Source organism: Mercenaria mercenaria, chromosome 19, assembly GCF_021730395.1.
Source record: "Mercenaria mercenaria strain notata chromosome 19, MADL_Memer_1, whole genome shotgun sequence".
Taxonomy (NCBI): Eukaryota; Metazoa; Mollusca; class Bivalvia; order Venerida; family Veneridae; genus Mercenaria; species Mercenaria mercenaria.
The window spans coordinates 21691884-21707956 of NC_069379.1; the positions used below are offsets into that span (position 1 = coordinate 21691884).

Genomic DNA, 16073 nt, shown 5'->3' on the forward strand with positions numbered 1-16073 from the left:
CATTAACTCACTCTGTATGACGTAACAAAAGCAATATGCAACTACCGAACGACATATAATTTGTACTTGGCTGCAGATACGATATATTATTTGTAACTAAAATATTGTGTCTATTTCTCTAAGTGTGATTTAATCGCCTAACAAAAGAAACTGCTTTAAATGGCAAACAAATGACAGTGTTATAACAGCAATTTACTGACTGTCTCAATATGAATAATCTTTGCACTTTGGGAAAACATATACTTTGATACTAGTAATATAGTGAAAAAGCACTAATGTAATTACAGTACGGATACTACTAATGATTTAAATTTCATAAAGGTTAAATAGCTGACAGTGACATGGCTGTGAGTTTGTAACGGGGTGAATTAGCATTGGTGGTTTTTATACGCCCGAAGGGACGTATTATGTTATGACGCTGGTGTCCGTCTGTCCGTCCGTCCGTCCGTCTGTCCGTTAGCAATTTCGTGTCCGCTCTGTAACTCTTGAACCCCTTGAAGGATTTCAAGGAAACTTGACACAAATGTTCACCACACCCAGACGACGTGCAGAGCGCATGTTCCGGATGTCTCGCTTCAAGGTCAAGGTCACACTTAGGAGTCAAAGGTCATATCAGTTTGTTTCATGTCCGCTCTGTAACTCTTGAACCCCTTGAAGGATTTCAAAGAAACTTGACACAAATGTTCACCACACCAAGACGACGTGCAGAGCGCATGTTCTGGATGACTTGCTTCAAGGTCAAGGTCACACTTAGGGGTCAAAAGTCATATCAGTTTGTTTCGTGTCCGCTCTGTAACTCTTGAACTGCTGGAAGGATTTCAAAGAAACTTGGCAGAAATGTTCACCACATTGCAACGATGTGCAGAGCGCATGTTCCGGATGACTCGCTTCAAGGTCAAGGTCACACTTAAGGGTCAAAGGTCATATATGACTTTGCTTTGTGTATATTGCTCTGCATTGCAGTGCTCTTGTTTTTATTTGGCAGATCTCTTTTTTGTACTTACAATAATTTTTTTTTGAATTACTTCCCTTTTATGTTACTATAAATAGCTTATTTTGAAACTTTTTTATTATTGGCCGTAGGGAAAAACCGAGACCACTTTTCTGTGGTACAACATGGATGGTACCTCCAATTTTAAGGTGTATTTTTACATACCTGTACCTGATAAGGATTTTTTTGTAGACTTTGAATTTTTTTTTTGTGGATTTGTTTTTTGAAGTTTTCCTTTTGTTGTTCCAGTCCTTTGGGGCTTCAACCGTCAAGTTCTTAAAATTTTGCTCCCATCCTATGATGTAAGCCTTCGGGCGTATATTGCCCCGCTTGGCGGCGCTCTTGTTACTGATGAGTTATAATTGCGTTTGTTACAGTATTAGGTAACGGTGTTCTTTGATCTTTGTACAAATACAACACGAATGTCTCCAAGTTGACAATACCAAAACTTTATGGTCTGAAAAAATATATCTAATCCAATTAATCAATACGTTATTTTTTTTATCAAATACAAATACGGTAATTAATTAGATTGATTGATAATAATATGCCCTAGATTATTTACATTCAATCTGTTTTTACTAAATTACCTTATTCATTTTCATTAAACAGTAAAACATTTCAAATTCATGGCCTGAAACCCTAAAAGCTATACTTGTAGGTAAAACACCTCATCAACACATTTTTAAACAAACACATCACGGGGAATTTATAATACTGAGCTGATTAGATCAAATCCTTTCTCTTCAAAGTCACATACCACGTCTCTCTGTCTCAGCACAAACAAATTTAAATAAGAACTGGAAGTCATGTTATGTTCAGTCAAAGAAGATCGACATTTTCAAAACCACGTAAATATGTTTCGAAGTCAAACAATACGATAAACAAATAATTTTAGTTATTACTAATTACCTGCAAATGTTCAACGAATGATAATATCTATCTGTAAGGTAGAAACTCTAACGTAAATATACTTTGGTCTAAATTTCGTTAATTTTAACGTGGTTGTCCATGAGTTTGTTACTATAATGAATTTGTATTGATTTTCTTTGATCTAAGTTTCGTTGATATAGTTTTAAGTATGTTATTGTATGAGTTTTGCCTGTAATATTTTAGTTCATGTCGTGACTTTGACATGGTAGTCCCAGAGTTCGATGCACTTGTTTAATTTTATAAGGATCTGATCAATTCTTGTTAGATCTGTTCAATTACTGCAAACATGTTTTCATAGAAAAACAGACCCAGACCGCGAGTTTCTTATATTTTGATATTATAATTTTGTTAGTTTTTAAGTTTGCAAATTAATATCATAGACAACTAATGAGACATGTATAAAAAAAAAACTCTACTATATCTATATGTTCCACTATTTGAAGCTCGTCTTAAGAATTTGAATTACGAATATATGAATGACAACATTTCTTTTTTACATATTCCAGATATAATTTATGCTGAATGTAAGTCGTATTTTATCTATATATCATGTAATTATATTAGCTAAACTTTTATCAAGTGAAAATTAAACCATTTCCTTGAACTACCGTATACACCACAGAAATTCAGGATGTTTTCCGGAACAGCTATCTCTTCATCAAGTAGCAGTGTCCTTGTACGCCAGTCAGCAACTTAATGTAGGGCTGATATCAAACTGTTTAAATGCATTACTAGTGGAGCAGGATATCGCATAAATACTTCAGTTGATGATACAAGCATCAAATTTACAGGACAGTAACTTCATGGCATGCGCTTTAACATAAGATCAAGGGCCACTTGAAATATTGTCGTTTTCAAGATGGCCGCCGCGAAAACAAAATGGCCGCCATTTTGTATTTACTTTTCAGTACTTTATTTGAGGCAAGCATGTAATACATTAAAACGATAGCATTTTTATGCCCCCAGCATCTACAGATGCCGAAGACATATAGTGATTGTCATGTCCGTCCGTTCGTACGTCCGTCCGTTCATCCACATGAGGTTAACCAAATGGGACCGTTTCGTCTTGCATCAATACCCTTACTAGAATGATTTGATACTAATACAAATGTAACCTGTGAGCATTCTTCATCTTCAAACATTATCTGACCTCAGTTTGACCTTGACCTTGACCTCAGTTTGGACTTAGTTTGCTTTATATGGGTCATCTCTTGGTTAACCAAATGGGACCGTTTCGTCTAGCATCAATACCCCTTACAAGAATGAACTGATACAAATACAGATGTAAACTGTGACCATTCCTCATCTTCAAACATCACCTGACCTCAGTTTGACCTTGACCTCGTTTTGGACTTAGGTGCAAAATCTACCGATAAGGATGCCACTGGTGGTATCAAGCGTTTATTGAACGTAGCTCCTTGGTTTTATTTATACACTTTCGTTTCAGTTTAGAACAGAATACCAATCTGTAGTATTCATATTCTTTTAATTTGTAATCAATTTTGTATGGCTAAGAATCTCAATACTTAAGTTTTTATAACTTGCAGTTTTGTTTTTTAACAATGGTAAAATCTGGAGTACACCAACCAATATAAGTTTTATATACATTACACTCAGATTACATTCAATGCAATAAATTAACATCGTTAGAAAATGCGTCTTATAAACCACGAGGGGATAAAGAAATAGGACAGCGTGGGCACTCGCACAGTCAATAGCAACATTTTCTTATAAGTCAAACCTTAAGAAACTATTTCTATTGATTTACTATACCCATAAAATTATACACATCGGAAATCGTGTTCTAGCCGAAACAAAAAAAAATATGCATATACTGCATTTAGTCATTTTCTTAACAGTTGCAACATCAAATTGCTGTGCATAACAGACCTAAGTGGTGGCACTTGCAATTTCCAGCACAGGAAGTCCTTTTGCAGTCACACCTTTGAAGGACCTGGAAGCATTCAGATTCAACCGACAATTCCATCCGATAAGGGATCCACACATTGTTCTGCTTCAGCCATTCCCAGTTTGACGGAGGCGGCAGTTGCTGCATGGTAACAGCTGTTTTACCTCAGACATGGCCTGCCTGAAAAATTTGCTCGCTTGATGAATTGTTTCAGAGCACCTTTTGTTGGTGGAATCGCATTATACGCTCTTTGTTTCCGGGCAAACAAATCAAGTCGAGCTGCATCCATCTTGCATGTCTTGCCTGATCGAGCATACAGTATAACTAATTTTTTTTTCTAATGTACTAGTATCCACTTCCTACTCAGTTATTATGTATTTGACAACACTGAGACTATGAAATACTTTGAACTATAGCTTCCATTACTGCCATGCAGATTTCTTGCCCTTGTCGACAAATGCAAAAACAGTTTCGCAACGGGTAAAAGCAAGAAACAATGGCAATGGCTCTGAGTGAGGACCAAGTAAGCAAGCCACAAAACATCAGTACACTGCCAGAGCAAGAAATAACTAATAATTGTAATTGTTCGGTTTCCTGTCAATGAGGCATGCTTTGCATTAACAAATATACGATTATCGGCTTCTTCGTGTTTACATGGAGCAAGCCCATTTCTGTATATATATAAATTGCAAACAATATCGGCAGCTTTTGTTGCTATGATCATTTTATTGGTTTGCACAGTTATCATTACACCCGAGATATCTAGGGGCTATTCTGGATTCCAATCCGTCCGTCTATATACGGAATTTGTCTGCGCTATTTCTCAGCAATTATTTGCCAGTTTTCAATCAAACCTTGTAATTATTATCAGAACAAAGCCAAGTTGCGCATGTTGATTTTTTCACTTAGTTATGGCCCTTTATTTTCTTTCTTTCTATGTACATGGAAAACTTTTGTCCGCGCTATTTCTCGGTCATCATATGCGAGACTTTTATCAAACCTTGTAATTATAATTCGTACCAAGTCAAGTTGTACATGTGCAAAGCATGTTCCATTTGAAATATTTTTCACATAATTATAGCCCTTTATTATTTTTTTCTATATATGTATATGGGAAAAATGTCCGCGCTACTTATCAGTCATTGTATGCCAGACTTTTATCACACCTTGTTATTACTATGATCATTGGTACCAAGTGTAGTGTTATGCATGTGCAAAACACGTTCCATTAGAATGAGTTCTGACTAAATTGTTGCCCTTTATTTGCCTCAAATACGAACAGAGTTACATTGATTTTTTACATACTTTATTTGTTAAGGATAACTAGTTGATGACCCTTGGTGATCTAATAAAATAAAAAAAGTGGAAACCCACAGGTCTCCAAACACGACATAAACGAAAATGTTGTAGGTTTGATTTGATTTGTGGTTATGGAGCCTTCATATCACAGAAAATGCCAAAAAGACAAGATTAAAAAAGCAGATTACATGGTCCTTTGTCCATGACCTTGACCTACTGACTTGATTTCTTCTTTTTTTTAAGATATTGTCATAAAATTCGAACCACTTGTACAGTTTTGAACAAACATTTCAAAACTGATTTTCAGTGACCTTGATCTTGACCTACTTTCTTCTTTTTAAGGTACAACAGTGAAGTATGGAGATCTTATACAGTTTTGCCCACCATTTTTGTGCGTCTTTGTACACTTTCTCCCTGTACAATATACAAAGCAATGTATCATATTTTCAATAACCCTGTTACTCTGACAATAAGCTGATATCTGGGGGGGTATTTATCACCATTAGTGATACGTCTTGTTTTATCCTCACGAAAACTCAGTAGTTTAGTTTTGTTTTCAACGCATCTAAGAAAACTATTCCATAGTTTAGGAGGTCTTCTATTCAACTCTTTTCAACATTATCAAGAGTTTGAAATAGGACTTAAACAAAAGCACAGACACTTAAACACTTAAACTTACAATGATATATTCAAATTTGGTCTCTGTTAATACAAAGTATGTACTATTTTAACTTGAAGGCCAAGGAACTATCCTTTTTCCGCCTTCAATATATATTTTAACATTTTGCTGTATGGGATACGACTTGTTTTTTTTGTTTTTTGTTACATATACGTATTGAAGTTGTCACTGGACCCCATGCTGAGTAACATGACATTATGAACTATATCAGTGTGCCCTTGTAGTGCTTGTAGTTCATTCTATAGAATCATTACACATATCATTTAATTAAAGATTTTGTTTCAGCTGATTAGCAATGGTTCAGTATTGTCATGATTTTGATACTGTTTCTCAGTGAAACAAAGCAATAAATGAAGGGTAGAACAGAGAACAGATTGAAAAGAAGAGACGTCCGTATAAACCATATTAGCTTATTTCAGGCCAGTATCATAATAATATGTTTTCAGGTTTATCTGGGACCAGGATCTAATCAATAGTCGATGGTTATAGCACTGAAAGTAGGAGACTCATACTTGGCCGTGATAAGAACGTTATCTAAAAGTCTGGCGGCCATTTTAAAGATGGCAGCCTTCTTAAATGGGTCGATATTTGGAAAAGGCATCATTAAAAAAAAAGTATCTGCTTATGGGAACAAATTGATAGGAAAAAACATGTTACAGCCATACAAATATGATATTTTAGAAACTTACAGATCCTGATTATATGAAAAATGCCTCAATTCTGGCAGCCATTTTGAAATTTGGAGGCCATCTTGAAATGGATGATTTTTAAATGGCCCTCGATCATTTTTGAATCTGGGTCATATGATGAACATTTAGTGTAAATTTCATACTTGTATCATCAAGTGAAGTATTTCCTTAGATTTTCACACTAAGCTGCTCCACTATACATAGAGTCGGCTATTATTTAAATGTAAGGGTTTAAATGAATAAATAAATTTAACGGACATGTTGTCAACATCATTCTGACAGACCTTCTAGTGCGTTTTGTCTTCCAGTAAAATAACCTACATGTGGATGGTAACAATTTCAATAATTACTGTACTGTAATTACTTTCAGCATGTGATGGTACTGAAATGGTGTATTCGGCTGGAAGTGAAAGTGGTAAATTACTACAATTTTCTCACGGAGATATTCAAGACGGATGGTACAATGCGTTTAACAACGGAAAACAATACGTCTTCCCATCGGTTGAGGACCTAAACGACATGCCAGATGAATGTTTTCCTCATAACTGGGGATTTGTTCTTAAAGGTATATAGCATAGTTGGGTGGATAGATGGATGAGTGGATGGATGAAAGACAGGACGGTTGGACTAGAGATTGAATAGTTTAATGAACTTACTCACTGTGTCCTTTTTCTGCAATACCTTCCACTTTGGTCAATCAATTATGATAAGTAGGAGGCTTCGTTAATAATGACACATGCAATTGATTATGTGTTACTTGGTAAATTATAATATTATCTAATAACAGCGGGAAACCAAATAGTATTATGGTTGGGAACCAAATTCCGGACAGGACCAGTTACCCTACACATGTAATATCCGCTTTATTTCGTTGTTATTCGTGTAACTGTTTCATCTAAATCATTAAGATGTTTGTTCTTCATGTCTACACCAAATCACTATATTACAAGGCTGTATAATGTTAGATTTTATGATGATAACTCACCTGTGTTTACAAAACAACTTTCTGTCTTAACGGGGAATTTAAATAGCATTGCGCATGTGCAGTAGTTCACACTTGCCGAGGTATCAAGTGGGGAAGAAATAATTAAACTACATAATGGTTGTCTGCTGATAACATGTGCTACTTCTAATTTCACGGTAATAGTTACATAAAATGCAGCGCTGTCAATTTTTTCACTAATTTTATTCTGTATCTATTGGAATTATCAAGAATTCATGTTAGACGAAATTCGAGTTTTTCATAGTCAGCTTCGGTTTACTTTCGTAGCTAATATTGAACGTCGGGTTATGTTTCATGCGCATTTTTGAAGAGTTGAATAATAAAGAAATGTGTAAAAATATTTTAATTACTTATTTCGATATCCAATTAACCGCAAAACACCGTCAAAATATTTGTCCGGCTACTGGTTTACTTCACGGGGAAAATAACTTCTTTTAATGACCCCATTTGAGGCACCACGGAACCCATAATTTACGTCACAACGCAATGCTGATTACAACATCGGCTACGGAAGGAGCTGAAGTTTGTGCAGTGTAGGCTTCATTTATGTCAAATACCTTTTTAGGGAATAATGGAGCCGAAATATGAAAATGTGTCCGGAAAATGGTTTCCAACCAGTACTGTGTTATTAGTTAGGACGCATTATAATAAGTGACTTTCTTTCTCTAGCTGATAGTGTAGCAGACAATAAGCAATATTTTACATTTATAAAGAGAAATGCTAACCCCATGTTTTTTTTTCTTTCTAAAAATGCTATTCCCTTAATACGAGCGATAAATAATACCCACATAGGTGTTTTTATTGATACAAATTTAAGTTGTGAAAAAGGTGTGTGAAAAACTGCATTCTAAACTGTATCTGTTTTACAGAATGTCTAAATATCTAAATATCTAAATGCTGATATGGAGAATATGTTTTATAACTCGTACATTTTACCGATTTTTGACTTTGTATCCACTATATGGGGAAACTGCACTAAAGGAAATATAGAAAAAATCTTTAAAAATTCAAAAGAGGGCAGCTCGACTTATATTGAAAGTACCCTTCCAGACATCATTCAGTACTCTCTTTTGTGAACTTAAATGGTTAACTTTTCCAAACAGGATTAAATACAATATTGATGTTTTGGTTTATAAAGCATTAAATAAGCTTGCATCATCTTATATTTGTGACACTATTGAAATGTTTGACAATACATACTATATAGCCTTCGTTCTAATACGAAATTTGATCTACAGCACCTTCGAACTAAAACAAACCTTCTTAAACGTTCGTTTCCTTTTATGGCTGTAGAAATTTGGAAAGATATACCTTACTCAATAAGAAATGCTAGCACAGTCACAGTCAAGTCGTCACGGAGAACATACGCCTCTCCCGGGATCGAACTCACGACCCCACGATCCCTAGATATGCGCTCTTCCTATTAAGAAAAACGGACAGGCTTGGAAAAGGGTGCTAAAAGTTAGCTTTCTTCCTAATAAGGAGTGCAAACATGACATAGAATTTTCCATGAAGTTGTTATGAAATGCGTAAAGATGTAACAAAGAAACCAACAAAGTTTCGGATGAAACTGTGCTGATAACAAAGAATTGATGCCTACCAAAAGTTGCTCTTTTCTACAAGATTTGTCATGTTTGCTGGCAAGGAAGATATATACCCTTTGCAAGTAAACCAAGATACCACGGACCCAGACAAACAGTATATAAGCTGGCGTAGAAATCTACCAGTGTTTTTCATACATGGACTCTTTTAATTCAATTCAAATCTTATTGGAACTGGTTATATTTTGACTTATAAATAGTTTTTTTATTTTTCAGAACCGTTGCCACAGGTAATCGAAGAAACTCCATTGAGGTTGTCTTTATGCTATATCGAGAGCTACGATTCTATCAACAATAATGAGTATGTATTTTCTGAATACGGTGATTACATCTTCGTCAGAGCATGCAGTGGAAAACTTCAGTTTGATCTTTCCCATTTTCAGAATTGGCATGGAGAGTTCTGTATGAGTAAGAAATGTTATTCAACTTTTATAAAATACAATATCTTAGGTAAAACTGTGGAAATAAAATGAAAGAATAGTTTAAATAATGAAACCCAATGCTTTCGGTAAGGAGACAACATAGTGTTATCTAGAATAAACCGTCGATTTTATAAATTCGAAAGCATACTTGTCCATATTCTAATGTCAACTTACAAAGTACCGCCTTCAACGATCAACGTGATGCATTTTATCAAAGTAGGCTTCGTATTTTATTTCCAAACTCTATTAATAGAAGGACTTCAATTCAATACCAAAGTCTGAATTGCGCGTCTTTAGATATCAATGTTAGGGATTTTTCTAGAACACTAAAATAAACTATTAAAGGTTGATAATTAATTAATTTTGATCGTTTAAGTGCTATCGAGAAATTGAAACAATGTGTATCTCATGTTAGGAATTAAAGTTGATATAATAATATATTTATGTTTGGCTTATAAGCATGCATTTAACGATTCTCTTTGCTTTTCCAGTTCATCACAACAACGTTATAGTAAAACCAGAAATATATCATGACATCCAGTCTACTAATGTCAATGGTAAAGCAATAAGAACGTACAGCCCATTTCTGCAATACAGATGTACCTTTGATATGGTAGATGAAACTCTGTATAAAACAAACTGGTAAAAGCCTTTCAATAGGATTTCAATAATCGCATACAATTTCTTTGTATATTCTTAAATTGTCAATGATACAATATCACCGTATCTGGACTACATGTAAGTAAGTTGGCTCCGTAGTCAAGCGGTGACAACTCTGGACTCATTTTCCAGTTGTGAGTTCATCAGCATCACTTTCTTCTCACCTTTGTCCTTTTTACGCATTCTTTTACTCGCATAATGAACAAATTTAACACAGAACAATGATAAATTTTGATCATGCCGATTCGAAATCTGATGCTTTGGAAATCTAGACTGTAAACAATGTTACTAGGTTGCTCACAGTTTATAACATAATTTCTGCTATAGCATTTGTAAGGTACTTGCATAAACAGTTGCTTCTAAATCAAATGAAAGTTAAATAAAGAAATAATATATCACAAACTGTGATTTTTTGTTGAATAAAATCATTGTCTTGAGTTCAGATTGGAAGGAATTAGATCTATATCACAAGGGTACAAGACCTAAATATTAAATCACTTTTAAGATATATATTTCAAACGTGTCATCGTAACCTGAGGGATCCTGGTGACCTCATTGTGACCTTAGGTGATACTGGTAACCTTCGAATTATTAACTACATCTTTGAAGATATTCAATGGATACTTGCCTGTTTTGTGTGGGTTTCTTTGTTCTTATGTATGACGTACACACAGTGTATGTGTTGCATAATAATACATATTTTCAGTCTGCTTTGTTTAATAGAAAAATAAATCGGATCGTGTTAAAACTTGTGTTATACATAATTTTAACCAAACACACTGGTTTTAACAGGTATATTAATGGAACATTTCAAGTTCAGACGGGACCTTCACCTCGGTCGGATGACCTTGTATTTAAGGAAGAATATTTAACACATCTTAGACCTGGTTATGAGGTAAACTTAACTAATCTGTGTAATTCAGCTGACAGGAAATTTGAACATACATTTACTACATTCTTTTTCGTTCAAATCGTTCTTTAAACATGTATCAAAATTTATGGTAGGAACATTTCAATAAGACTTTAGTACAGCAATGCGTAACATTCATAAACTGCCAAGACAAAAAATGAATGAAAATACCTTTGAATAGGAATGTATGACACTTCTAGAGACGTTTTACAATGTTGGGCTTGAATTTATATATTTTCTTTCTTCTAACTTTGTTAAGGTTGGTCAGATAAAACCAAAAAACTACTTGAACAAATATACTTTTTTTCCTCATGTGATGAAATTGTTTTATCACTAAGACACAGCCTGGTTGTGATTGTATCTATAGACGACAAGTGTTATTCTTATTTTCGTTTTCAGGTACAATGTGGTATGATCACGGCCTCTGGGAATGAGTCCATTGAATTCCTAAGTGATGTTTTCTATGCTGGCTGGAAAGTAAGTACAGCACTTCAATTTTTAATTATCTGGTTGCTATTTCAGTATATCGAAAAGGCTTAAAACTAGGCTTCTCACTATAAGCTTCAAATAAGTAACTGGTAATCAAAAAAGTGCCTTTATTTCACTAATCGTGCAAATGTCTACAATACATCTAAATTGGCTATTGTGTGTTACATGTCTTTCTGGTGATTCCTTCTCCTGTATAGTCATAGAACACGACCTCAGTTTCATGGTGATTCCTTGAAACTGAGGTAATGTTTGCTAATCGTGGCAGATATCATTTGATCCTTATCCTTGTTTTCACTGCTTTCATTCATTTTTCGATTGGCCGATCCCTTTATGAATATATACCCTATTGAAATTAGGTCATTCAATACATCAATATAATAGTTAAATGTTAATAACATAGTTCTGATGCTCCAATACCCCGGGGTTCTAAACAAAATTGTAGGAATTTGTTTTTGAAACCTTTTTGGCCTATTTTATTATTCTGTAATTCATCAGCTCCATTCTAGTAAACAAATAATTCTTCTAGTTTCCCCGTTTCTTTATTTCAACGGGCATTCTATGTAAGTTTTACACTAAAGTCTTGTTCTGAAAGAGAATGAGCAAGCAGTTATTGATTTATAAGGACAGGAACAAATATTTCGTAAACTGATCTGCATGTAAATAAAAAATACTTCATGCGCGGATCCAGCCAATTTTCTCAGAGGGGGGCCGACTGGCCCACTCACTAAGACCAGGAAGGTCTAATACGTATCAATCGTTCCATCTAGGACAAAAAAATGTCTTTATACACTAAATAATTCAATGATGTGCTTTTTTGTGTGTGTGTGGATGTTAGCCGTATAAAAGGACAGGGTTGTGAATAAGTCTTTGTTGAACAGGCTGAAATTGAAAATTCGCGGCCCCTGGAAAATTTTGAAATTCAGCGCTTCATTTCCTGCATTCTGGGGCATTTTAGGAGCATTATAGGACAACTTTTCCACTGCAATTTTATATACACAGTTTTATATACACAGTTTTCATTTTCACAGTTTTAAGGATTAACCTGTTAAATGTGGGCAAAATTATAAAATTATGTTTTCTTAAAGGTAAAATTCTTAGTTTCTTTGAGATAATTAACATAAATATGAATTATGTCGGGGTCGTATGCAGCAGCCACATACACTTTGAATGCAGTCCTAATGTTGCCTTTTCGAACAACCACTTTCTTTCGTTCTTCTCTTCATTCCTATTTTTAGGATTTTTCAGGGACTGCCCTCTGGATCCGCGCATGTACTTAAGAAGTGAATATTCCTTTAAAAATTAACGATGCACTCACAGCCAAGGGTAATACAGGAGCAAGGTCGACACAGTACTTTTTAAATCCGTGAGACAAATATTAAAAACAAATAGGTCCTAAATGCAAATGAGAATTTTGAAGTATATTTAAGTGTTCCATTTTAATGGTATCTGCCTGACACAATATATATTGTGCAAAGTGTAATAGATTGCAGATAATTCGATTTCCTTGAGCAAGAGTGGATATACATTGGTTGATGTAGAGCAAACGATACCATTAGGCTGCTACTATAGGGATGACGAAGCTCCAAATTGTGTAGAGGAATTAATATTTGAAGACCCAACTAATGTTCCTGGTGCATGTGCTGGTGGCATTCGCGTACAAAATGCAGATGAGCCAAGTAAATCGGTTATAGAAATACAGGTAAAAGGTTGAGCGATTAAATGACTACGAGGATCTTCAAATATGAATGCATCTAGAACGTTATCTCGCTCAATAATGCGAAAATCACAAGGAAATTAAGATTATTGGGTAGATAAACATGTTAGCTTTACATTGATACCACACCTATTAAAATCCGTTCACTTTAGCTATGTCCATCGCTCGCTAAACATTGCCTACTCGTGTATACTAATACAAAAATGGTTGGAAGAAGGTCAGCGTACGCCGATGAAATACGGTCCTATATTAAGAATCGTTGTATTCTTGGCATAGGGTGTAAAGACATTTTTGATGAAATATGTTCTGTTTATTGGCATAACGAAATGTCTTTTTAGACAGGTATTCGCTGGTTTAAGAAATTCAATTGTGGGTTAGTTTCAACAGGAGATGCACCACATGGCCGTCGGCCGAAAACAGCAACGTCTGCAAAGATAGTTGCTAGAGTGAAAGAAATAGTTGCTACTGATGCAAAATACACCGCTAGGCTAATAGCTAGTATGGTTGGCATCTCATTAGGAGCAGCTAATACAATTCTGAAACGTAATTTGAAAATGAGAAAGATCTGTGCTAGATGGATTCCCCATCTGTTGACAGATGAGCAGAAAAAGGCACGCGTGCGATGCGCAAAATTGTTGCTTAAACAGTTTCCAAATTACAATGCACGGTCTTTCGCAAATGTCGTCACTGGTGACGAGACATGGGTTCACTTTTCTGAGCCCAAACGAAAGATTCAGAACAAAAAATGGGCTACAAAGTCTGCTAAACGACCATGCATTGCAAAGCGGACCATGAGTGTCAAGAAGGTAATGTATGCCATATTCTTCGCAACTCCTCCTGCCATTCAGGTTGCTGTACCTAAGGCGTCTATTGTACAAGATTTTCTGAAGCAGGAAAAGGTTGTTGTGCTTCCTTACCCTCCTTATTCGCCTGACCTTGCCCCTTGTGACTTTTTTTTTGTTCCCAAGGCTCAAAAAATACCTTTCTGGTCGAAAATTTGTGCAGCGCAAACACCTCGGTTCTGCAATATTCCAGTGTCTTCATAGTATACCTAGAAAAGACTATGAAAATGCCTTCAAGGATTGGATTAGAAGACAGAAACTTTGCATATCTGTTGGAGGTGAATACTTCGAGGGGGCCAAATAAAATGTTCATTGAAGTCTATCAAGGATACATTTTTATGTTCTTAGATGCATTCATATTTGAACAGTCCTCGTATAAGGATCTTACATCGCTGTCTGTGTAAGAAACGGTTTCCCTAATCGAGGGATAGCGTGGAAAGAGAAACCGAGCGTTTAGCAACGCTGATTATCCATGTTGTCCAAATGGTTTGGTAAGCAGCTGTCATTCACCTGCAATATTGTAGGACCCGTTACTAATAAATTTTGGTATTTCCGACTTGATGTGTCTTGTTTATGACGTCATAATATCGATTTACTATAGTAACGCCACTTAAGTGCACGCTTAGGCAAGGTATTTTCCTAAGATCTTGGCACGTTGTCTGACAATTCAATTCTTTCCCACTAGGTAGGCAATAGTACATGCTATATAGAGAGAAACAGAGAATTTTTAAACATGTAAGAAACGATAGCTCTATTGTAATCGTTTTTTCTTTCATTAAACAGATATCAAAATTATAGATATGACAGATACAATATTACATAATAATAATAATAATAGTTTTAATTCTGAAATATGATACACACCTTAACGTGATATGTTCCTTTTTACAGACCTTAAAGAATGGCGGAGAATGGGCCAGTAAAAAGCATAGGGCTAAATTTTCAACCATTGATAGTGATTATGATGACAGTAATTCTTTTGACTTACAAATGTCCGTTACCCACAGAAATGGTGATGCTAACCGAATATCCATTAGTACAGAAGTATTGTATTTGGTATATACAGCTATAATTACTATATCAGTTTTATCCTTATACACAATTTCCTTTCCTTTTTAAAGGCTATTTTATATTTTAAGGACCCGTACAAATCACTTCCAATAGTTACAGTATTCTTTTGATCATTTGAAACAATAATCTTTGAATTCTTAATCTGTAAAACCGTCAAACTTTTTGTTGGTTTTTCATCAGATAACTCATATCTTTTTTCAGGTTGTTGGAGCTATTCATGTAAGTGTAACAAACGGTTGTCCCTTTGTCATGCTATTTGTTATATATCTGGATTGCTAACGTTATTTGTTGGTTAATGAAACTTGAAATGGTGATGCAATTGTTGTAGTTCAATTACACATAATTGCACATTTATAGATTCTTTCTGTGGTTATCGTTAACACATGTTTATAAGAATAACGTTTAGTTCAATGATTTAATACTGCACTTGCCTTGTTACTGAATGATACTGCATTTTATCACTCGACCTGCACCGGCTAAATACCTATCATAGGCAAGTAGAATGGTGATGACTTTTGACTGCTTGTTCCCATAATTCCTGTTTTAAGTATTCCATTTTTCTTGACCACCACAATCCACAACATGACTGCTTTTGTGAACACTATTCGCACTTCTCTTACAATGTAGGTGCCATTAAAGTTCACATTTTTATCTTCATTTGAAAATTTAGAAATTAGTTCTCACTAAATTGTATCTATTTGCATTGTAAAATACTAAGGATAGAATTCTCAAATTCATCATGTTGGAGGACGAACAGAGAGACTGCCTATAGCCAAATGTGTTTTCCTCGTTAGAAGCAGTACACAAACATCTTTTTTTTTTTTTGGAGGGGGAGCACTTACAAATATTTTGTATTTTTTT

The 16073-nt window shown here is 35.0% G+C and overlaps 1 protein-coding gene across 2 annotated transcripts in view; it reads left to right on the top strand.

The window, feature by feature from the left end:
• The window catches only part of LOC123541916 (uncharacterized), a 29076-nt gene that overhangs the window by 2515 nt on the left and 10488 nt on the right, over nt 1-16073 (top strand). Inside the window, exons 4-12 of one of the 2 annotated variants that reach the window (XM_053531660.1) lie at nt 2431-2448; nt 6871-7065; nt 9321-9512; nt 10018-10168; nt 10979-11081; nt 11496-11573; nt 13069-13284; nt 15033-15197; nt 15414-15431. In XM_053531660.1, the coding sequence (XP_053387635.1) occupies nt 2431-2448; nt 6871-7065; nt 9321-9512; nt 10018-10168; nt 10979-11081; nt 11496-11573; nt 13069-13284; nt 15033-15197; nt 15414-15431 (1136 nt within the window). The remainder of the gene's footprint in view (nt 1-2430; nt 2449-6870; nt 7066-9320; nt 9513-10017; nt 10169-10978; nt 11082-11495; nt 11574-13068; nt 13285-15032; nt 15198-15413; nt 15432-16073) is intronic. The other variant, XM_053531661.1, reaches the window with a different exon arrangement.